The sequence below is a fragment of the Oryzias latipes genome, chromosome 1 (assembly GCF_002234675.1).
Source record: "Oryzias latipes chromosome 1, ASM223467v1".
In the NCBI taxonomy this organism is placed as follows: domain Eukaryota; kingdom Metazoa; phylum Chordata; class Actinopteri; order Beloniformes; family Adrianichthyidae; genus Oryzias; species Oryzias latipes.
The window spans coordinates 25,041,024-25,066,433 of NC_019859.2; the positions used below are offsets into that span (position 1 = coordinate 25,041,024).

A 25,410-nucleotide genomic window follows, 5' to 3' on the forward strand; every position below is an offset into this window, starting at 1 on the left:
TGTTAAACTACTTAATCTGGGCCGCCAAACTGGAATTTTGGAAATTGTATTGATAATCTGTTCATTTTATTTTCCCTACAATTCTGGAGTCTCCCCATTGATGGTGCACTACAAATAAATTGACCATTAAGTTCAGAGGGTGATTGCGCATCCATGTGGTGTTGGATTGTGGATTTTTCATTTTCTTGTGTCAATGCAATGGAGATGCACCACAGAGGGACCAGTGGAAATCAGCCTTTAAAACTGCTAAAAAGCACACCAACACCATTACTCTTGTAGCTTACAAATGACACAGTCATCAGTCCATGTCCATATGTTACCACCAACACCAACTCCATTGAGGCTTTACCCTTCATTCACAGTGATCTCAGATTATCTGTTGCCCCGCTCTGACTGATGGTGTGTGGCATAGAACCAGGGCACAAACATGGCCCATGTGTGTACATCCACACAGGCCCTTCCACATGCTGCTCATGCACACAAACACAAAGAACCACTGAGTGCGTGGTCATTGCAGTTGGCTCATGATGTCTGCAGGATCAGGCAATAGTTGGCCTGTGTGCACCGCTCCCACCAGGCGTTAAACAGCCTGTGTGGAGGTGCCAACAGCTTTCTGCTGCACCACTCTAAACCTACTATACTGTAAAACAAAGAGCGTGACGTACTGTTACTACTGTACAATGCAGGAGTCCCACTGTGAAATACAGCATATGACACACTGTTATGTTGGAAAGTGTTGTGTTACAGAATGGAAGTGAGGCATGCACACAGAACTGTTGCTCTCCACAATGAAATATGAAATTACTGCATCGTTGCTATCCCTTAACCATGGTACGATAATTACTTCTACATTTTTTTATGTCTGATTTAGAACTGCAATACTTAAAAAAGTGTCAAAAATGTGGACAGTTTTTATTACAGGTTTGTTTTGTTTGCATTTGTTGAGCTGAGCAGTACTGTAAGCTCAAATAGTGTTTGTCACACATTCAACAGTACAAATATTATGGATTTTGGTGTCATTAGTAGACAAACTACCATTTATTTCTGCACCATAAGGTGGACTTAAAAACCTTTTTTTTTTTTTTAGATAAAATGACAGAGCCTTATTATCCGGAGCACCTTCTGCATACGGACTCATTCTGTTGGCATTACTGATGTTGAAGCAATTTTGGGAGATACACGGCGCTCTGTCTAAATGTCAATCACGTTTTCACGTTTTTACGAGTTGGATTGAGACATAGTAGGTTCATTTTACTATAATATAAAAATGACAAGTGCCATCACAGTGGATAACACACATGTGATGGCAGAAAATAATGATCAAGCCATGTGACCATACAGCATGGCATGATGTTCTAATAATGTTCTTTTTGTATTATTCTTATGCTGAAAAAAAACAGAGGGCTGAACTTCATGGAAATAAAATGTGAATGGACTTACCAATAATTCTTGTTAACTTGTTTGTTAATGAGCAAAAAGGGAAAAAATATGTAAAATAAAAAACCAAATGTGCATTCCCTACAACTGTTATCGTGTTTACCATTCCACACAGAAAGATTTAGATATGTTGTTCTATTATCCTGGTGCAGTCTCTCATACTAATCATATAGCCGCAAAACCCATTTTAGGATCATCTGCTCCAGTTTCTCAGATGGCTCATTTGTGGGTCGATATGTAAATCAGAATACAAAACTTAAAAAAAACAACTCCTTTAAGTTTTTAGTAAAAAAAGGCAAAACACATTTTACCAGATAGATTACAACATTTCAAAACACACTTCAGGTGCTTTTGTTTAGATCCAATATACCTCAAAGTCCCACTCCGATCGTCTTTCGACCTTCTTTAAAGGCGTTCCCAGAGTTCATTCAACTGTGATAATGCCATTTTAGCCAAAATAAAAAAAAAACTGGACATAGCTTCTGCAGAGTGGCAGGAGTTCATTAGAAAACTTCCCTCAGAGTTGTGGGTGGGACTATTGGAGCAAAGTAAGCCTTTCCTCACTTCCCATCATCTTTCTGTTTTTACGCTCAACTAATTTACAGCCCATCACAACCCGATGCTAACATAAAAGATTGAGTAACAAAGATTGCCAGCAATGTTGGAACTATCCAGGCAAACTGTTTTGAGCCAGATACCAGTTCCGACAAGGAAAACAAAGACGTACATGGATCCATTTGTTTACAAGTGGATCCGTATGGAACGGAGCAGGGAGCTTGTGTCCCACCCATTGTATTTTCTGCGTAACAAACATGTTTTTTTCAAACAGCTGTTTTCCGTCTCCTCCTGATTTACAACTATTTTAATAAAGAAATACACAGAAATGCAAATGAAAGCTTAATTTTCTTTATACTTTATGTCCTCCATCATCAAAAAATGTCACAAGAACATGTAGCTTCTACCTCAAAGCTACAAGCTTTTTCAAATAGCATTTTTTGTCTGCTCCTGATTCACTACAATTTAAACAAAGTAATACTTTGAATATTACATTTCTTTTTCTATACGTCTTCTATATACGTCTTTCATCATCAAAAAATGCTAGTAAGGAGAACATTTACCAAACATCAAAAAACACAATTGTCATCTGAGTGGGCCTGTAACAATAAATCACATACCTTCACAATAACTGGCTGTACGGTCTATATGATCAACACGCCTCTGGCACACTTGCTTCCTGTCCCACCACAGACAGCTAACAGCTCTGTCATGTTGCATAATCCTGTTAGTGAAACACTTCAGCATCCACAGCAGTGTGAACACACCACTGAACACATGACTGCAGCTCTCAAAACAATTTCAAGATTAATTCCACAGATTTTTGGTTCCCTGCCCACACATAAAACCCACAAGATTCACAAGTGTCCTGAATTGGAATGGCCTGCGATGTAAAAATTAAAGTGGATTAGACTGTTTACCATGAGATGACTATTGAATTGGCAGGATTTTAAAGAATTAAAAATGATTCTGTGTAGATGGGACTTAGGCAAATTCAGGGCAGCTGCAATGCCACATTGTTGCTACTTTTACTGTCGAACTCTGTGAAAACTCAAAAGCTTTGAAACTCCTAGGAAAAAATAATGTTTCAAGTCTAAAAGTAAAACTCGATAAATTAAAAAAATAAAGAGACTTTACCCCTCAAAAATGTTTTTAAGCTATTTTACTTCTAGTTATCACTCCATGTTAACCCTATAAAGCCCACTATTTAACAGTGCAACATTATAAAAGAACAGAAGAACATCTGTAACCTGCGTGACAAGGTAAATAATTTAAACCAAATAAATAAAAATACAAACCAAACAACTGTTATAAGAAACAAAAAGGACTGAAACAACGGCAACAATAAATGAAAAAACACAGAGTGGGCACATAGTGTATCACTGCAGCACCGTGTTGTACAGTCTAATGGCTGTGGGGAGATAGGACCTGCGGTAGCACTCCTTCTTGCACTGTGAGTGTAACAGTCTCGGGCTGAAGGAGCTGGTCACACCTCTACAGTTTGGTGCAGGGGGTGGGATGGGTTATCCATGATGGATGTTAGCTTAACCAACATCCTCTTGTCCACCACCTCCTCGATTGACTCCAGTGTGCAGTCCAGGAAAGAGCTGGCCTTCTTAACCAGTTTAAGTCTCCTCCTGTCTCTGCCTATACTGCCCCCTGCCCAGCACACAACTCCTTAACCCTTGTGCTGTCTTAGATGAACCCCCCATACATTGACGTGTTCCCTACCATGACAAAGGTGGATAAAGGTGAAGAGGATTTTATGTAATCCATGGACACCAGTGAATATCACAAATCATTGAAGAAAAAAGGTTCAGCGCACTGTCTAGTGGGTCTAGATGACCCTGCTCCCAATATTAAAGTGCCTAGGATAGCACAAAGGAGAAAGGACTACTGAGGCCACCACAGTGTCATAGAAAGTCCTGACCAGCTGTCTGCACACACCAAAACACCTCAGTCTCCTCAGCAGGTGAAGGCAACTCTGGCGCTTCCTGTACAGAGCGTCTGTGTTGTTAGACCAGTCCAGATTGCTGTAAAGGTGAAAGCCCAGGTATTTACATATGTCCATTATGAGGTAGGGGTCTCAGAAAAGTCTGTATCAAATATGACTTTGCATACGAAATTTGCTGTGTGTGATTGATGTGTGTCCTGTGGAGTGTGTGTCAGTCCCAGGTGGTGTGTGAGAAACCCGTAAACATTCTCTTTGATTGAGTGGCCGTGATGTTAGTTTGACAGGTGGCCTTGTGCTGCCAACAGAGTGCTGTATCACCATAGTTACACCATGTCATGTGGTCAACAGTACCAAGTAATGCCATACAAGAAGATAAGAAGAGCTGCCACAAATAGAAGGTGGAATGACTGCATTAATTAGACGATGAAGAGAGTGTTATTGATGAATTAGAGTGTCATTGCTCTTTAAAATCCCATCAAAAGAGGATTTCTCTTCTAAACGATTGAACTGATTATCGGAGCACCAAATGGTTTAGAAATGCCTTATGACTAAAAAAAAAGGACTTCTATTCATCAAATCTAAAAATTTCCAGATGTTGAGTAAAATGTTTTTCTTTTTTACTCTTCATAAAAGGCAGAAATTAGCTCTCCCATTTGCAAATTGCAACTGGGCCAGAGGCCAGTAACTACAGTTCTATAAGGGTTCTGTTGTTTTGTGTGCTTTTTGGTCATGTTCTGAGTTTCCCACAGTCCCACTATTTCCCAGGCCATCTTGATCCACAGCCGTCGTCATTTTAGTTAATTGCCTTCAGCATATTTAAGTGTCTGGTTTTCAGTTCATCCTTGTCAGGTCGTCTGCTCTTTTCTACTTTGTCATCTTTTTGTTTCTCCCTATAGTTTTTGTCACGTTTCAATTTGTTTATTAAATGTTTATTTCCTGCCACCAAGCCTGCATTTTGGGTCCTCCACCACCAGTTACAAGTTCAGATTTCACATACATGCAATAACATTCTCTCTAAAAGGGCAGCAAAAGAAACTACCAGTAGTTAATAATTCATCCATTTTCCAAACCCACTTCATCCCTCTTTAGGGTCATGGCGTTGATTATCATTTTTGCAAAATTGGATATACAACGTGTAAGCCGCTATTATCTGTTCTAAATCAAACACAAGACTAATATAGAAATCTGTTCACTCCTAGATATTTCCCCTTAGTTTCAAGTTAAGTTCCCTTATCAGTGTTCTCTTGACATATCTCTATTCACCTTTTGCGGTCTCACTGTTTTGCAGTTTTCTTTTCAGTGCAATTTTTGCATGTAATTTCTGATTGTTTTCAACAACAAACTGTCTCCTGAATCCTGATTGGCTGTAGACTGTGTCCATCTGTGCTGTGTCTGGTTTACAAAAAATGCTTTACTTGCCAAATCAATATAAATGCTTAATCAAAAGCAGATCTTGTTTTCATTTTATTACACTGGACCTATTTTTTTTTAGGAAATGTTAAACTTTGACAATTTAAACAAGAGAGAAAAGTGGGTAAATATTGCTATCTGTCTGAGAAAAGTGTATAAAATGTGTAGTGAGGTATTTACTTCATTGAAACATCTGTGATCATATATTGTGGATACCTGCGATAAACAACGGAATTCTGTTTATTCCCTCAGTTTGAGTCCACTTGGTTTAACTTGTTAATTGTCCAGAGCTCCTGACAAGTATTCTTAGGCCAAACCTGAATTGCTTCCCTACCCCTCTGGCTCTTTCCTATTGCTCCAGTTATAGGGGTATTTAAAGCTATTGAAGTGTCTGAAAGTATTTTTTAAGGAGGAGCCTTAGTGACTTAGGGCTGTCTATTCCTCTACCGGTAGAGTGATCCGCGCCAGGCGTCAAGAAGGTCAGGCAAGGGGAAGAGAGAGGGTTTGATATTTTTCCACAGAAAACAGGGAGAATGATGAAAACTAAGGAGACATAAGCTGAAGAAACAGCCCCAGAGATGGAATTTAAGCCCACAGAGAGGAAACAGCTGTTCAGGAGGACAGGAACCAGTCAGAGGCCACACCCAAACCTACTTGAACTAACACACCCAACTGACCCTGCCCAAGTGCTGCAATTCTGCATCACTTATTCAAATGACGTTGTCCATTTCTTGAGGAAATGACACTGCAAGATCATCCAGTCCTTCAGCAGCTCATGCAATGATCACTCTAAAAACATCAGCTTTGTTTTGTGCTGACCTGTCCAAAGTTTGAGGCAACTGCAACCACATCTGGTGCATTGAAGCAGTAAGATGTAGACTTAGCAGCAGTTTATACAATTATTTTGCAGAGACGGCCCCTTAGCCGAGCCAAAAAAGAATTTATGGTGTGTGAACAGAACACAAAGAAAGCTGGATCAGTAGACCTTGACCTCCAGAAGAAGGGAAGTGACAGTCAGGTTGAAGCTTGTTGCCACAGCAGCTAAGCAACCATGCTTTGGCAACCTTGAAGAAGTATAAAGTTATAATATGGATTGCTATAATATAGTCTTCTATCCTGAAAGTTGTCATCATAAATTGTTAAATTTGTGCTCCACATGCCCATTTTTAAATTTCAGCACCCGCCCCTCCAAAGGTCTCTGCACGTCCTTGGCACAGATCAAGCTCGTCCCCCACCTCCTGTCAACCATAAATGAGAGCTCTTCGTTTACACAGTCTACCGCTAGCTTTTAGCTCCTAAAACCCTCAACCAACATTACCAGTCAAACAAAAAGTGCGAGCATAATCGGATCTACCCAGCCACACAGTTTTAAGCCACATGCCAGCTCGGACAAAGAAAACAAAGATTTACATAATTCTATTTGTCTGTAAGTGAATGCATCAGAATGGAACGAAGCAGGGAGCTTTTAGCCTGCCCATAGTAGCTTCGACGTCACAGCTACAAGTATTTTTCGTCTGCTATTGATGCCCAACAATTCAAATGAATAAATACATAGAAAAGCTTATTTTTTGTTGTTTATATCCATCAAAAATGCCACAAGAATATGTTAAAAACACAAAAAACACAATTTTTCATCGGAGTGAGTCTTAAGGGTCATTTGGCGTTAGAAATCCGCTCTTTGCCATTTTATTGTTCAGAAGGTCAGCAGTTTTCGTGTCCAATGGAATTTTATGAATTCTAAACAGTTAAGTCTGTTTGTGGGTGAAACCATCTTGACGTGTCGCAATCTCTTTGGTTTCTAAAATAGAAGAGTGGATGCATTAAACATTAATGACTTCTTAGAACAGGGGTTAGCAACATGTATGACATGAAGTGCTAATTCTAAAACTTCTCTGCAACAACTGTGCCATCACCAACTAAATCTGAATTCTAATACAAATAAATACAAAAATATTTTTAAGATATGTTCTGTCTAGCTCATGCATTAAAATAACTTTACTTCTTTTGAAGATAGTTAGATAAGGAGAGGATGGGAAGGTGGCATGGGGGCTGTTTATAGACTCTTCTGTTTTAATAATCTCGCATTATTCGATTAGTGCCCCCTGCTATCGTGTGGAAAATGAGCACTTTTTTATTTGTATTTAATGACCGTGATTGATGAAGGAGAAAGATGACTGCACAGTTTTTTACTTTACAAAACTAAACAGACCGCTAATCCACCTCTGGTGTGAATCAAACAAATAAATTTAAAAAAGGTAAAGTTCTGTTTGAGGTGAGAGTGGGGCGGGAGTGATTTAGTAGAGGTGGCTGTGCCGACAGGTCTTAAAAGTGTAGCGATTACCTGAGAAGAAGCCTATTTACAAAAAAAAATGCAGATAAAACGGCTCGTCCAATGTTGTTTAGGCAGTAGGTTGGACATGTCTTGAATTAGTACAGCAGAAGTGCATGCATGAGTGACAACTCTGGTTTGAAACAATTTAGAGATTGAGCAAAATCTAGCTTTTATTTTGGCAGTCCATTTATCTGCAAGTTCACTTGGATGGTAGCTAAATATTTAACTTGGAGTTAAACATTCCAAACTAAATATTGAGTGTAAAAGCTGAATTTTTTTATTTGGCCTAAATATTTATATAAAAAATAAATACTTAGATAAGATGCTTAAATGTTTAGTTTGGAAAACAAATACTTAGGTCTGATATATATATATATATATATATATATACCGGATGGGTAGCTCGGTTGGTAAGGACTGTCATGCAGGAAACCCGGGTTCCATTCCCAGGGCGGAACGAACAACTAATGGTAACAACTAATGGTAATGGAAAATGGGGCAATTACCATAACAATGGAAATGGGGCAATTACCATAACAAAGACGGGCAATTACATCACCCAGTGAGGGTCCTTGGGCAAGACCCTTAACGTTAATGCCTATCTCACAACATGAGAGACAATGAACCACATGTCATGCCGGCTCAGACGTCGCCCGGCCAAACAAGGTCTGAGGAACCAGGGCACCCTGATGGAAAGTGGGCTACTGGAACAAGACGGAAATGGACTAGATGTGAGAACAAGGTTCTGTTAGAATGCTACCACTCAAGTAATCCCACCCAGAGGGGTTACATGCAGAGAATGTGGAATGAATGGATGCTTCGAAACCCACAATCAAGGCTAACTGCCAAACAACTGGTAGCTCAGTGCTCTAACATCCACAAACGGCAACTCCTATCACAACTTGAGATTGAAGCGATACAATACAATGGCACGGGAGAGCCAGAACAACAGGTCAGAGAGGAGGTTATGCCACACTTCCACCCTGAGATTGGGTACACAGCCCCAACAACCACAATAACACTGAGCGAGGCAGCAACTGACCTGAAAGACAAGATCATGTCTACAATGAACACTAGGCTACCCCGACACCAACTACGACGGTTAAGTGACGTACCTGAAAGTCTACTGGAAACTGTGAATGAAGCATTGAGGGCAATTCCTACCACAAACATTACAGAAACCAATGAACTGGTTTACACTTCAGCAGCAGTGATCCTTGAGATGCTTGGCTACAAGAGCAACCATGGAAGAAAACAGTACCCACCATGGAAGCAACGGTTAGAGGCCAAAATCAAGGCAACTCGGAAGGATGTGAGTAAGCTGACAGAGGCTCAAAGAGGTACAATGAGAAAGCAAGTACCTAAGAGATACAGCCAGATGCCCATACCTGAAGCACTGGAAACTGCCAAACAAAGGCTCCTAGCCTTGAGCAGCCGCCTAAAGAGGTACACAAGAGACAATGAAGCCAGACGAATAAACAGGCTCTTCGCAACTCAACCTGCAAATGTGTACGCTCAGTGGCAGGGTCAAAACAGCCGAGCAGACCCACCAAGGCTAGAAACTGAACAGTACTGGAAAAGTATATGGGAGAAACAGACAGCACATAACAGCAATGCCCAGTGGCTGGTCTCTCTGAGAAAAGAACATAGCAACCTCCCTGAACAGAATCCAGTAACCATCACAGTGGCAGACATCCAAGAAAGAGTCTCAGGTATGAAGAACTGGACAGCACCGGGCCCTGACATGATACATGCCTACTGGCTAAAGAAGCTTACCGCACTCCACGAGCGCCTGGCAGCACAAATGAACCAGCTGCTAAGAGATGGGACTCACCCCGAATGGCTAACGGAAGGGCGAACGATCCTGATCCAGAAGGATCCCTCAAAGGGTGCAGTCCCATCCAACTACCGGCCAATAACCTGTCTGTCCACAACATGGAAGCTCATGTCAGGCATCATTGCAACAAAGATAAATAGGCACATGGATCAATTCATGAGTAACACACAGAAGGGCATTGGTAGAGACTCCAGAGGAGCCAAACACCAACTCCTGGTCGACAGAACAGTCGCTCAAGACTGCAAGTCACGACACACCAACCTGTGCACAGCTTGGATTGATTACAAGAAGGCCTATGACTCAATGCCACACACATGGATCACTGAATGCTTGGAGCTGTACAACATCAACAGGACTCTAAGAGCCTTCATAGGAAACTCAATGAAGCTGTGGAAAACCACCCTTGAAGCCAATGGGAAGCCACTTGCACAAGTGTCCATCAAATGTGGGATATACCAAGGTGATGCTCTGTCCCCACTGCTGTTCTGCATAGGTCTCAACCCCCTCAGTCAAATAATCACCAAGACTGGCTATGGATACCGACTCAGAAATGGGGCCAACATCAGTCACCTCCTCTACAAGGATGACATCAAGCTATATGCTAAGAGCGAGCGTGACATTGACTCCCTGATCCACACCACCAGGATCTACAGTACTGACATTGGGATGTCATTCGGGCTCGAGAAATGCAGCCGGATGGTGACAAAGAGAGGCAAGGTAGTCCACACAGGAGGGGTCTCACTTCCAGAAGGAACAATAGCAGACATCGAGGACAGTTACAAGTACCTTGGAATTCCACAGGCAAATGGCAACCCGGAGCAGGCAACAAGGAAAGCTGCAACAGCTAAATACCTCCAACGAGTAAGGCAAGTCCTGAGAAGCCAGCTCAATGGCAAAAATAAGACCCGGGCAATAAACAGCTATGCACTGCCCGTTATCAGATACCCTGCAGGAATAATAAGATGGCCAAAGGAAGAGATACAGACCACGGATGTTAAAACACGAAAGCTCCTCACCATGCATGGAGGGTTCCATCCCAAATCCAGCACCCTGAGACTGTATGCTAGCCGCAAGGAAGGAGGCCGAGGACTAGTGAGCGTAGAAGCCACTATCCAGGATGAAACATCCAAGATCCATGAATACATCAAGCTCAAGGCCCCAACTGACAGTGTGCTCAGTGAATGTCTCAGGCAATGGAGAACAGAGGATACAGTGCTGGAGGACAGATCCTCATGGGAGGACAAACCCCTGCATGGGATGTACCACCGGACCATAACTGAAGTGGCTGATATCAAGAAGTCCTACCAATGGCTAGAAAGGGCTGGCCTACAGGACAGCACCGAAGCGCTCATCCTGGCAGCCCAGGAACAAGCCCTGAGCACCAGAGCAATAGAGGCTCAGATCTACCACACCAGACAAGACCCAAGGTGTAGGCTGTGCAAAGAAGCGCCTGAAACAATCCAGCACATAACTGCAGGGTGTAAGATGCTGGCAGGGAAAGCATACATGGAGCGCCACAATCAAGTGGCTGGAATAATATACAGGAACATGTGTGCAGAATATGAACTGGAAACCCCAAGGTCAAAATGGGAAACACCTCCGAAGGTGGTAGAGAATGAGAAGGCAAAGATCCTGTGGGACTTCCAGATCCAGACTGATAGGATGGTAATGGCGAACCAACCAGACATTGTAGTGGTGGACAAAGAACAGAGGAGAGCCGTTGTGGTGGATGTGGCAGTGCCAAGCGATGGGAACATCAGGAAGAAGGAACATGAGAAACTGGAGAAATACCAGGGACTCAGAGAAGAACTGGAGAAAGCCTGGAAAGTGAAGGTGACAGTGGTGCCAGTGGTAATTGGAGCTCTCGGGGCAGTAACCCCCAAGCTGGAGGAGTGGCTACAACAGATACCTGGAAAGACCTCAGACCTCTCAGTCCAGAAAAGCGCAGTGCTAGGAACAGCTAAGATACTGCGCAGGACCCTCAAGCTCCCAGGCCTCTGGTAGAGGACCCGAGCTTGGAGGAGAAACCACCCGCAGAGGGTAAGAGGGGCGTTTTTTTTTTTTTTTAATATATTTATTTTCCAAACTAAATGTTTAGTCTGTAAACTAAGTATTTATTTATAAAAACACAATTAACTTAGCAGACTTAATATGTAATTAGTAAATGTAAAATTTATAAATACATCAATTGAAAGGTGAAAATATATTTTTAAAAATTGAAACCAGTTTTACTAATAAAACAGGCTAAATAAATATTGCTAAAATATTGCTGTTAATATTTGGCTGTCTCACTTTACAAACGGCACCCGATATATTGCAACTATGCTTGTTTGAAACTAAAAGTATTGCATTTATGGTATGTCATGCCTACAGCAATAGGATTGGATACGTCAGAACAAAATACCATCAATATTTTTAAGATCTTCACAACCATTCACATTGAAAAAACAAGTATATGCTTTTTGATAATTCATCTTTTGTTACATTATGAGACAGGGCCTGAGTTACTTGATATAAGTGAATACTGTGATGCTGCTTTTAATACATGTAAAATTAAATGTTTTTACTTTTTTTATTAGTTCGGTCATTTTAGTAATATACATTTTCCACAATTGGACAGCTTCATTATTCATTGTTTTCACCCTCAGTAAATGGAGTGGTGATCAGCTGAAGTATTCATTTTAAAACTTGATTACATATTGACATATTGCAGAACAAAAAGAGAACAATCTGGGTTTAATCTGACCTCTCTTGTTTATTATTCAACAAATGGAACTTATAACTTCATAAATGTCAGCCGCTGCAATGCCATGACCAAAAAAACGATTGCTGTCATAAATGTGTGCAACAGCTCAAGGATCAGCGTTGCACTTTCCCACTCAAGCACGCACTTTCGTTCCATCCACAGACACGGGCTCATTTAGCCCCACCTGTCATCTTACTGACAACAGTTTCAAAAAATTTTTAATTGCCCGTTCATGAAGGCTGACGCGGAAAAGTGGCAGTATTAGTATTATAGTATTATAGGTGGGTGCGGTCACAGTAACAGCGCTGCGTGACTGGACCCTTTTCTTTATGAACTCATAGGCGAAAAAAGCTCATTGTGAGAAGAGATTGTCACTCAAACCCAATTTTTTTTCAAATCTGTAAAATACAAACGACAAATCAAGTGCCTATTGTTACACCCGCTGTCTGTTTCCTCTGCGTGCCCACTGTGGCTCGCGTGGCCCAAGTTGCCGACCCATGTCTTAGAACATTTTCAGTAAGGCTTTTGTGTTCAAAAGGTTTTAGAAGTTACTTGTACATCCAAAGACCACATTACTGTTCGATAGAATGAGCGTCTCAGGCTATAAATTAAGATTTTTTATATTTACATATTTAGCTACAGACAAACATCTGTAAAACTATTTTGTTTTGCAGTTTTCACATTGGAATAGATCATGACTTTCTGGTTTTGCACCAACAGCATCTTTAAGAAGAAATCTAAACACCAAAATCTTATGCATGCATGTACAAGCAAGCAGTTTCAATGAAGGAAACAATCTTTGTATTGATGCAAATACATATCAAATACGCATCAAACCTTCTAACTTTACTTAGTTAAGCATTTACTAGACAGCAAAAACACAAGCAGCTTTTTGTTTTATTAATATATAAATGAATATGGAAATGTATTCGGGTTTTAAGAGGTAAATCTACAGTGGGCCAAAAAAGAATTTATTCAGCCACCAATTGTGCAAGTTCTAACACTTAAAAAGGTGAGAGAAGCCTGTAATTTTCATCATAGGTGAAAACTACAGGCCTTTTTTGTCTCTCAACTATTAGAGTGCATCATACGCACATTATGCCTGTTATCAAGCAATCAATTTAAGTGTATCTACCTTCATAAATCACATTGGATTCAGATTATCAGAGCTTTTTAAAACCTATATTTTGCTATTTAGTCCCATAAAAGAGCATTACAATTTTGAATTTTTAACCATTTTAATTCATGTATTAACATGAATTTCCTTTAGTATGTTTACATAATAAACAAAATCTTATGTGGATCATAAAATAAACATTTAACCTTTAGGGCAGTTAGACATAATCTAATTAAATTAAGAAGTAAAGCCCCATTATGAGGGAAGTACAAAAAAGAAAATGAGGAAAACAAATACACACAAAAACCATTTGGACTTGTAAAGATGCAGCATTGTCAACATAATCCTTTTCTGGCACAAACTCTTGTTTTGGAAATCTGCTGTCCTGCTTGGATGGAAATCATCATTCACAAAGTTTGTTTTTGTTTTTTTAAAGGATCAGAGTCCCCAGATATTTTCACAAACATGATTCTGTGTTGGACATGTGCACAGAGTACACTCATAGACACCTCCACCATGTTTGCAGTAACATATCTGCTGTCACACACACACCTTGCTCGCTCTTCGTCTCCGTGATGAAGATTAATAGCAGCACTTAGAGCCTGCTGAGCTCCACCTGTCATGACTGGGGCCTCCGAGGCAGCTCCGTTCTGTGGCAAAAAAACAAGCCACTGTCCCGGGGCAAGATCTATCACAGAAGACTGTGACAGACTGTGTCTCTGGAGCCAGATCCCACACCTGGGCCACCAGCATAGGCCCATCCTTTCAATGTGACAGCCATTGAGAGTTCCACTGGCATACTCTTCAAAACCTGCTGCTAGAACGATGACGGAATGGCTGCATGGATGTCTTTAAAGATCTACTCCGATAAAAATAGTCTTTTTGGTGTTCTTGTGGCATTTTGAGATGGAAGACTAAAATTAAGCTTTAAATTGCATTTCAAAACAATTATTTCTTTAAGAAAAACAGAACTACTACTACTAATTTTCTACCAAATCCTGAAAGTCGTTACGGTTAGGTAAAAAATCTGAGAAAAAACAAGTTTAAAAAAAATCCCAAATGTTTTTTTTCTTCCTTTCCTCCTCTTTCTTGCCTTGATTCCTGGAGCTGTTGGTTGAGGTTTGACAGCTGCTTTGCCTTGTCAGTCAATCTTATAACTGTATCAACAACAGGCCGCCAACAGAGAGCGGCTGGATGCTGACTGCAAGCTTCTTTGTGTAGGGAGAATACATAACTCTTTTTGCCAGCCTTCCAGCAATTCTTTGCAAGCCATCTTAGATTGTGTGATATGTGTTTTACAATTTTAATTTAAAAGATCTTTGATCAACCAAAGACAAAAAAAACAAAACAACTGAATGTAAAAAAAAACAAAAAAACAGATCAGATGCTCAATGATTGGCTGTTTTGAAGCAAAACACCATGTAATCAGCACACGTTGTCCTTCTTTAAAGTTTGACCAAAAAATAATAAAACAAAAGCAAAAACAATGAAATACCTCCTGGTTTTTTATGAGCTGCCAAGCCAAATAAAACCACTCATTAAGGAAAAAGCAGGAGCTACAAAAGTGCAAAAGTTGTTTGTAAATCAAAGAAAATAATCTCTCTATATGTCTCTTGTAGAAAAACTAGAGTTTTCAATTAATCTTCTTGAAATTGACTCTTCCTGTTCTAAATATCCCAAAATTAATCATCTGATATTGTATTTTCCATCAATAATCTATACCATACACTAATTGTTATGATTACTAATAATTACTGCTTGTAGTATTACAAATGACAGCATTTTTCCCTTAATCAGATTATCTCAGTAATCAGATTACATGGCATTTCTGTTCCCAGCAGCTAAACTATTTGCAGCTTTATATAGTGGCATTTTTTTGTACCAATAGAATTTTTTTTTTACAATCTGATTCTATGTAATGTGTTACTTCCTATCACAGTCTTTCACTATCTGTGGCTTTAGATAAAAGATGCTGCGCAGTCAGGCTGCGCAGATGATCAGCATAAAAAAACTGCTTGAGCTGTTGCTTATTAGGATGATTAATGTCAAAGTCGTGATGTAGGCTAATATTTTAACATCTGCACACAGACAAGTGCTCTATTGTAAAAGCAGATTGTTTACAATACAAGCCGAGAGTTACAAGGTGTTAGCCTAGATATCATGTTTCCGGTTTTGTCCTGTTGACCTGTCATTGTGATGGCAAACTTAAGCAGGCCTTCCCCTGTATCTGCAAATCATGTACATCTTGTCCAAAGCATGAAAAAGAAATCTGAATCAAGCTGTGACGTATTATGTTAAAAGCCTGGGTAATATAAGTTAGATAGAACGTGGGCCTGTGTGTTAAAGATAGCACAAGATGCCTGAGGGTGTGTGACAGCAAACCAGAGCTGCCTGCTCTTTTTCTCCCTTTTTTCTCTTTTTCCTTTCTTCCTTTTCTCAGGGCCTCCCAATCTTTTTTCCCTCTTCCCTCTCATTTCTTTGCACCACACAGCTATAAAGCAACTGTAGCTGTGAAGGCCAAGCATAGAGAGCACACTGGATCTGTCTCCGATATTTCTCTGCTCTTAACCATTTTAAATCTGGTGCCAAAGATGCAGAGCAAGCGTTGAATGAGAGAAAAGTAAAGATACTTAGTAAGGAAAAAAGGGATACTTGTAGTGGTTTGTTGAAGCTGCATTTTCATAAAAAACATGTTAGTATTTGAAATTATCCTTTAGTATTTGTCTAGGTTTAATTTCCTCTGGTGTTAAAGATGTTGACGTCACATAGTCGTGTCTTGATATATCGCGGTCTTGCTGTTTTGCAGATTTTTTTCTGTGTAATTTTGCATTCTTTTTTAATAGAGTATCCTATTATGCGTCCTGATTGGCTGCTGACTTTGTCTATCAAACTACTCTGTGCGGTGTCAAGCTAAATGCACTCAGTTTGACAAATCTACATAAATCTGTGATTGTAATCTGATCTTTGTTTTCAATCTAGAACGTTAGACTTATTTTTCAAGGAAGGTTTGAACTTCAAGAGTTTAACAAAAGAGAAAAGTATAAAAATGTTTATATCTGTCTAAGAAACGTGTATAAATTGGAGAGTTACAGCCTTAAAACATTGGTACCATATTTTCTGCAAAATAGAGTGGACCAGATAATAAGGCAAACTTAACCCTTGTGCTATCTTAGATGACCCCACCCTTACATTGACGTGTTCTCCCTACCATGACAAGGGTGAACAAAGGTGGAAAGATGTCATGGAATCCATGGACACCAGTGAGGTTCACAAATCATTAAGAAAAGAGGTTCAGCGCACTGTCTAGTGGGTCTAGATGACCCAACTCCCAATGTTAAAGTGCCTAGGATAGCACAAGGGTTAATAAATGGTCAATTTTCAAACGTTTTTCATTTATAAGGCGCACTGAACTATACTGTAAGAAAAAATACAAAAGAATCAGAAATAAGTCTGTCAGTCAGACCTTAACTGCATTCACAGTAACTCTAGAATTACACACTACCCAATAATACAACTACCCATCAGCTACATTAGTGTTGTTAGCCGCATTAGCGTAATCACATCACCTGTAACCTTTAGCCTTGTTTGTTTGTGGAAAGCTTTATTTTGAGGTATTTTCATTTAATTTTGTGACATTGTGGATCAACCTACAACTAAAAAAGTGGGTTCATTAAGTTTTTTACTATTATGACAGGCTTCCAACTTTTACTTGCACCATCAAGGGGTAGTTTTTTAATCTTGAAGAGTTAAGAAAATAAAAGAAAGCCAAACGAAAAAAAGGTCCTGAGTGTTCTAATTTACTGCATCCAAAAATAGTATCATTTTATGAGCAACACAAAGAATATTAAGCACGAACCTCCTATTAATACTATAATTCAAATGTTGATATATCTTATTCCAAAGTTTAACACAGATGAATAGTTTTCAATTTTTTGATTAACTTTCATATAGCGAGAATGAGTAAAAAGGTGTATGCCAGGTTAAGTCAGCATGATTTGACCAATGTGATAATAGAAGGTTGCAATCAGGGGATGTCACATAACGGCTAATTAAAAAAACTTGATATGCATAAGTGCGTGCTACTCTGTGAGTAATAGCTAAGTTCTGCTAATGACATGCATTCAAGCAAACAGTAAAATGCAGTAATTTGGCAGACATTGAGCTATTCAGTGGTTTGCAGACTTCTACATCACATAACAGAGTTACATACTACATACACACTGCATCGGTCTTCAACCCACATAGAATGTGAAGGCAGAAGCTATTCTAGTGGCTATATCCCACAGACAGAATGTGAATCACAGGAGAAATCCTTTAAATGCAGTGAATTGATGTCATTAGTGCACGGCTTTGTCCCGTGCATCAGGTGAATCCAGAAGTTTGCTGAATTATTATAACTGATTGAGCTGGAATAACTGTCCATGTGGCAATGTGTGTGTGATGTGTCACTCTGCGGTGTGTCCTGCGTTGGGCTCCTGACAAGTTTGTTTCCACACACAAAAAAGACATTTTACAGCTCCCCTATTGTATGATCACCAATAAACTCACACTGCAGCTCACATATGCTTCAATTCCTTTTTCCCTCTGCCACCTAAATGTTTGTCCACAACGTTTGTTTTATCGACACGCTATGAAAGCAGTCATTTGGCTGTTTTTCCCCCCTTTGACATGACTCTCACAAACACTGTAATCTGACTACGCACTCCAAAAGAGGGTTTGACCTTTTACATGTAAATCCCATGAATCATTTTCACTCCACATAATGTCTAGGCCTTTGAACTGGCTAAATAAAAGGACTGGGTTGTCACACTGGATTTTCTTCAACCTTGACAGATTTTTTTTTCTCCTAGAAAAGGTTAGTTGGAAAATACATGTCAGTTTGTTGGCTGCAAGAACACAACCCCTTCTCTATTTTGCTTTGAGAAACGTGTCAATAACATTGGTTATGCACAAACAGTAATAGGAGCAGAGGCTGGTAACAACTGTTTACCTACTCAAGCCACATGTTATCTGTGAAGACACTTTGGTATCTGTGAGAGATCTTAAAGACAGCAACAAAATTTCTTTCTTAACTGCTGCTGTCGAATGGGGCTTTAACACGTATGCGATATTTGCGATCTGGTCCCGAAAATTCAAGGATGAATTTCTGCTACGTCCGAGATAGCTTATTTGTGATCTTTAGTCAATCGAGTTAGTAAAAATACACTTTAGGCAATGTAATAATCGCTCTAAAATGCAGAATAATGTTGGATAAGTACATAAGCTAAAACCGTATCCTCTACTGTCACTTGAAGTAAATACATTTTCAAAGTAAAATGTCAGTGAAGCTTCTCATTTTCAAAATAAAAATATCAAGTGTTTTTTTTGTAGATAAAAAAAGAGAGTCTTTAATATGCGAATTAACGGAATGTCAGTTAACCAATATTAGACTCATTTTTCAATAAGTCATTGCCATTTTTAAGCTTTTCAAAGTAAACTATATCCATATATTACCTTTGGCACACTAAAGAATTAATATTTTTATTAAATATCAGTTATTTTTGCGAGCTACTTCTCCTACCCAGAAGTAAGACAACTCAATTTCGGAGTCACCGGCTTTTGCTCGATGTGGGTGCCGCCCATTTCATGATGTCAACCTTGAGCCGGCCGTGGCAGCCTGTCTGTTTGCCCAGGAAAACGAACAACATCCAAACTTTTTCAAGGATGGATGTGCATATAAAATGAAAGCAATTTGCTCTGCTGAGAAAGTGTGTGTGTTAGTCTGGGGGTGGTGTTGGCAGCACAGACTCTTCCTGGAAGGGGCCATTCTTCACTTTGTTATGTCACAATGTGAGAGCCCACTCGTTTTCATGGATTAGGTGGGGCTAGTGCTCAGAGGGCAGGGATTTAGAGGAATGGTCAGATATATGTGAATGGAGCAAAAATACTGCTTAGGGTTTTTTGTGAGGAATTAACGCTATAATACACCTAAAAGCTTAATATAGGCCAAGGACATTAAATACATCTAATGATCAATTTTCTCTAAAGATGAAAAAAGTCAGTTTACCAGAAATGTTTGTTAGTCAGTTTAGATTAATGCACTGTGAACTTTTTCTTTAGCTGTTTAAGTAATCTTTATCTTTTTTTGGTAATTTTTTTGCTGGAACTGTAGTCAGCAAGACTATGGAGTGTGGACTGTGAAAAACTGTGGAGAACATTCTCAGGATTTGTTGTAAAAGGATCCAAAGCAACGGTGACATTTATGGTTTGTTTTTTACTGGCAAAAGGAATAAAATTAAGGTGTTTAAATACATATTATTTTATTCATTCATCTTCTACTGTTTATTCCCTTTTGGGGACACAGGGCTGCCAGAGCCTATCCCAGCCACTTGTGGGCAAAGGCAGGGGACACCCTGGACAGGTCACCAGTCTGTTGCAGGGTAGAGTGTCCTCAATCACACACCCATGCACTCTCACATTCACACCTAGGGACAATTTTGGTTGACCAATTAACCTATGAAGCATGTTTTGGGACAGTGGGAGGAAGCCAGAGTCCCCTGAGAAAACCCACACATGCACGGGGAGAACATGCAAACTCCACACAGAAAGGTCCCCCATTGATCTTCTGGTTTAGGTCTCTCGACTGGGACTTGAGCCGGGGCTTCTTGCTGTGAGGCAAGAGCGCTAACCACTACGCCATCGTGCAGCCCTTAATTTTCATTTGTCCAGTAAAAAGACAGACAAAGACCAACTATTAGGACAACTTTTGATTAAATTGTAAGAATCATGGTTTAATCTGTGAATTGATGATCTTGATTCGTGAAACGAATCGCCACATATAAGAACCCGCAGCTCCACTGTTAAAGGTAAAGCCTTGGTGCAGTTGTTTGGTGTGTTTTAAGATGTAGAAAGTCCAAGCTATAATATTTGTTGGACTGGAGAAATCACAAAATATACAGAAAGGCAAGAATAAACTGTAGTTTTCATTTGGATGGATCGTAGATCTGAGTGTATGTATGCGTGGCCACACCGGGAACGAGCTCCTGGTGCGGAATGGCAGAGCGGTGTCGGTGTACCCGTGCACAGACGTGCTGCATGTCTCCAGCTCACCTTCCAGGCAGCAGGTCCTCCAGAGGCCCGAGTGTGTCATCACCTCCTCATTCTTTTTGCTGGTCTCATTCTCATTGGTGCTCTTGATCTTGCAGACGCCACGAGAGTACAGCCAGTAGTCCGTCCCTACAGCGATGGTCATGAGGCTGAAGGCAGCAAAGGCCCCCACCGTAGTTAGCAGCATTTGAACGCCGCGGTCAAACACCCCCATGTTGCCACATTCCACGAAGGGGGGGCCTCCTTTCTTCTTGATGTACAGAAAGTAAATATTTGTGAGTTTTCGACGCCACGCCAGCTCGGAAAACTGGGGGTGGTCGGCGTCGGGTGGACGGCGATAGCGGGGGAGAGCTGGGGGGGCAGGGGAATTAGGGGAGCTCGGGGGAAATCGTATGGTTGGTTTTTGGGGGGGGCAACAAGCAGATAAAAAAGTAGTTAAAGATGAGGGGTTGTGAGGTGGACTTGTTGTCAGCTTGACCCAACAGATGGGTCAAGAACACTTTGGCCAGAACAACAGAACCCTCAGCGGAAAAGCTTTCAAAAATGTTGTCCCAAATTGGCAGGAGGTTGCCCTGCTTTGAAAAAAAAGAACATTGACCTAAAAACACAGGCTTCTAGCAGATCCCACAAGAGATGTGGTCTGGGATCTGGGCCTACTTAGTTGAGTTTGAAGGCCTCAAAAAGTCAAAACTCCGAAAAAGAGTTGGGTGATAAAAAAGCGGGTATTTTGAAGCAGCTCTCACAGCTTCAGCGGTACTGTATGGAATAATGTGCAGATGAAGATTGTCACATGCAGCCAACAACGTCATTGCCGTGCCCACACACCCTCACAGACCTAACTTTTATCCGCACGCACCTGTACATGGATGAACAGCCGCATGCAGTGTGAATTAATTCATGCTGAAAAAGTGCTGGGGGGGTTAGAGTAACACAGTTGGCGGCCTGATTTCTTTGAAAAAAGCCCCAAAAGAAGTAAAAAAAAAAAAAAAAAGCAGTGTTCTCCAAAGGGTTGATGGCACAATTCAGTGATGGTCTCTAACTCTAACTACTGAATTATGGAGATTCTGGAGAATTGAGATGTAGGAAGACGAAGATGGGAGACATGGGAAGACGGACAGACAAGTGAACCAGGCAAGCATATGTAAAGAAAATCTGAAGTGGTGAAAGAGATGAGAGGACAGGTTCAAACCAGCAGAATCCAGCTGTGCTCCAAATAAAAGACAAAATTAGAATTTATGCCAGATAATAGCCAGTATCACAACTGTCATTAAATAAGCCATGATGGGAAATAAATCAACCCCCTTTAGAATTATTAAAATAATTGTGATTAAAAGAAAGGGAAAAACATCTTGAAGTTGTGAAAATAAATATTTAAAAAAAGATTATTTTCCCCTTTTCCTAAAATTCTGATTCCCAGTTTCCATATGTGGTCCCAAGACCTTCCTCCGGCAACAGTGGGAATCTACTATAAGGGGATTGGGGCAGCGGCAGCGATGGCACACCGCGGACACAGGGGCGCATCCAGGCAGAGAGGCCGAGCATCACCGGTCAGGCAACCGGCCGCTGAAGAGCGCAGGACACGGTGTGACGGACGAAGCTTCCCTGAGCGTCAGAGCTTCTTACCCCCCTCCTCTTCCTCTGCATCCAACCGATCCAAGACTGTTATATCACGGCCGACAGACGAGCAAACGAGCGCGCGCACACACAGGCGCGCGGCCACTTACTGACATCAGATAAAAAACGGTCAGGCATGTTCAAAAAGCAGCCGGATTGCTTTGTTTGCACGCGCGACTGCTCTGCGGCTCCTGCGCGCAAAAAAAGAACATTTCAAGTCAATCCTTGGCTACCTCGTTCTTCTTCTTCGCAGAGCTGAGATAAGTGGAGGAAAAGGAGGAGGAGGAGGAGGGGGGTGGATGATGGTTAGAAGCGTAGAATAAAAAAATCGACACAAGCATAGAGAGAGAGAGGTCTGTGCGCAGCAGCGGCGCTTTACGCAAAAACAAGCTCACTCAAAGATACGTTTTCCAGTTAAATCCGTTAGCTACCAAATTAGGTTTTTCCTGTTTCCTTAACCAAGAAAAATAAAACTTTATAAAAACAATACTCTACTGGTTTGGGTAATCCATTTTTGTCAGGTTTTTGGTGCTTCCATCCCAAAACTTGAAAAGGAAATCAAAGAATCAATGAACCAACTATGGGGTGCTGTTTGTAAAGTGACAGTCAAATATTAACAGCACACAACCTGCTAGGAAAAAGAGGTTTCATTTTGCAAATGCATATTTTAACCTTTTAATTCATGTAATCTTACATTTAGTTGCTAAATAATTACTTAGCAAGTTTAATATTTAATTTGAAGTTACATATTTTTTTCATAATTATGTATTTAGTTTATAAACTAAATTTATAGTTTGTAAACAAAAATTGTATTTGATAAAATTAAACATGTAGTTTGCAAATGTTTTTTTTTAGCTTTTTAAACATTTCGATCTGACCTAAACCTTTAAGCTTTGTAACAAAATATTTATTTGTTAAATAAATATCTAAATGAAATATTTAGCTTTTTAACTTAATGTTTAGTTTGGAGCTGAATATTTAATTTGTGGAAAATTGTTTAACTCAAAACAACGTTTTTAGCTAACATGCAAATGATAAGCGGACGGTGGGGGCTGTAAACAGCTACGACCTACTTCCGGTGACGCACCTGACTCATGTCTTTGTCAAGTCTCGTGAGCCGCAACTCCCTTAGTTTCACTGGCAGAGTTACACAACACAACAAACTTTCTGTCTTATTCAAAATTTTAAGACAGGATGATCAAGGCATATGCCTACATTTGAACAAAAACAGCGTAAAAACAGCCAATTTCCTCCATCACTTGAAGCATAAATAACATCTGTGACAAAAAAGTTACAGAGTGAGAAATGGAAGACCGGAACTCTCAATCAGAAACAATCTAAACTTTGTGTTGTTTCTTTAATTAAACTCCAAACCTAATCAAATCGTACGACTCCGACTTTAAACTTCCCGGGCTCGCCTCCGTCATGGATTCCGCTCCGGGTAAGGAAAACCTGCAGCGTGACAGTTGATTGGGCTGCGACCCAAAGTCAATGAGTCAGGAATGGCGGCTATGTTTTTGTAAATAGGTTTCTTCTCAGGGCTTTCCTACCCTTTTGAGACCTGTCGGTACATCCTCTTCTGCTGGCACATCGAGCTGTGGCAGAGCCCCCCTTCCCCCTGCCACTCTCACCTTGAACTTTTCCTTTTTAAATTTATTTGATTGACACCACAGGTGGACTGGTGATCTGTTTACTTTTGTAGTATCCATAACCGTGCCATTTTGGTCCACAGCCTTAGGTCTTTTTTTTCCTTCTGGTTTTTTCTATTACGTCCCGCTGCTTCTCCTGCCCTGGTGAAAATTATTACCCCGCCACAGTGCATGCTGGTTCAATACCAGTCCCTTTATTGATAGTAATTACCTTCATCAGATTTAAATATTTAGTTTACAAACTAAACATTTAGTTTTATGAAAAACATTTAACTTTAAATTAAATATTTAGGGTTAGGGTTAAATATTTAGTCAGTAAATATAACATTCATAATTGCATGAAATAATAGGTGTATTACATGTCTGTTACATGGTGTGTAATTCAAGTTATTGTTTACTGAAATCTTGAATGAATGTTTTCTGACGATAAGTCAATCATCAGTAAGCACTTGATTTTATTACTTGAAAAGAATTGAACCGGATTAGGAAAACTATAAAATCAATAAACTCAGTAGGGTTGGGATTAGATAAGCTTGGTTCTTCCCACTCCCTTTCAAGCAATAAATCAAGCTCTACTTGACTTTAGTGAATGATCACTATATTTAATTAAGCAAATGTGACTTAACTGTGTCTTTCTTTTTGTTTGTCTGTTTTTTTTATCAATGCATTTCATCATTTCTGTAATGAATTTACAATTAATATGTAATGAGTTTACAATTAATACAATTGTAAAGGGTACCCACAATCCTCCATTCATGCCAAAGTTCATGTTAAAATTCATGTCATACATTACCTGGATCATGACAGCCTCACATCAGACAATAGGAAAAAAGCCAAATTCTGAAATGTTTAGCCTCTTTTACTGCAGATGTAAGAGATGGAAAGACAGAAACATTCACGCAGTTTAACAGACATACTGATTCATTTCTGACTGTATTTGTGCGCTGAAACATTTATGGCTCAGTTTTGATAGGATCCTGCTACTCTAAATCTAATGGTCAACCTTTTACCACTTCATACTCCATATATATTTTTTTGGCAGGAACCACCAAGATTTCCCCTTGTTATCAAAGACATAGTGTTATTTTCTAGACGGTGGCAGTGTATTTTAATTTCCTGCTGAGAGCAAGACACAATAGACGAAAGAAGAGAGCAGTGCGAGTAAAACACTTGACCGTCTGGATAAGGGCTTAGATAACTTCAATAAAAACAGAAGTATTAGGCTGTTAAACTCATTGATCTGTGTTCTGTATGTTTGACTCTGTCAACCCCCCCGTCTTTGTAAGAAACACCAAAGATACTATCAAAGCCATCAATAAAGATGTTACAATGAACAGAAATACTACTTGAAGACAAAGATAAAGATACTTTATCGATTCCAACCTAGGAAATTTCCTCCAAAATGGAAGGTTTTTGGGGGAAAAAGTTGGTTCATGGTTGCTCTCCGTGTTGCTGAAATGGACAGCGCTCTTAGTAATTCCAGAAGCATGGCAGCTGTCTCCCTCTTGTGATAGGCTGTGCTGTTGCCGCATGGTATTTTCATAGGGATACACACACAGCTGCTTCAGAAACACCAAGAAACTCAAAGCAGAAGAGTGCATTTTCCAGCCCCTTTGGTGCTGATTTATAGTTCCTGGCAGCTCGAAATAGATGTATTTGGGTTTTAATCAATA

The 25,410-nt window shown here is 40.1% G+C and overlaps 1 protein-coding gene across 1 annotated transcript in view; it reads right to left on the reverse strand.

The window, feature by feature from the left end:
* Window positions 1-22,400, reverse strand: part of cacng2 (calcium voltage-gated channel auxiliary subunit gamma 2) — a 108,585-nt gene extending 86,185 nt beyond the window's left edge. Inside the window, exon 1 of the mRNA XM_004066076.4 lies at window positions 20,478-22,400. Coding sequence (XP_004066124.1) covers window positions 20,478-20,688 — 211 coding nt within the window. The 5' untranslated portion in view covers window positions 20,689-22,400. The remainder of the gene's footprint in view (window positions 1-20,477) is intronic.
* Between the last annotated feature and the right edge of the window lie 3,010 nt (window positions 22,401-25,410).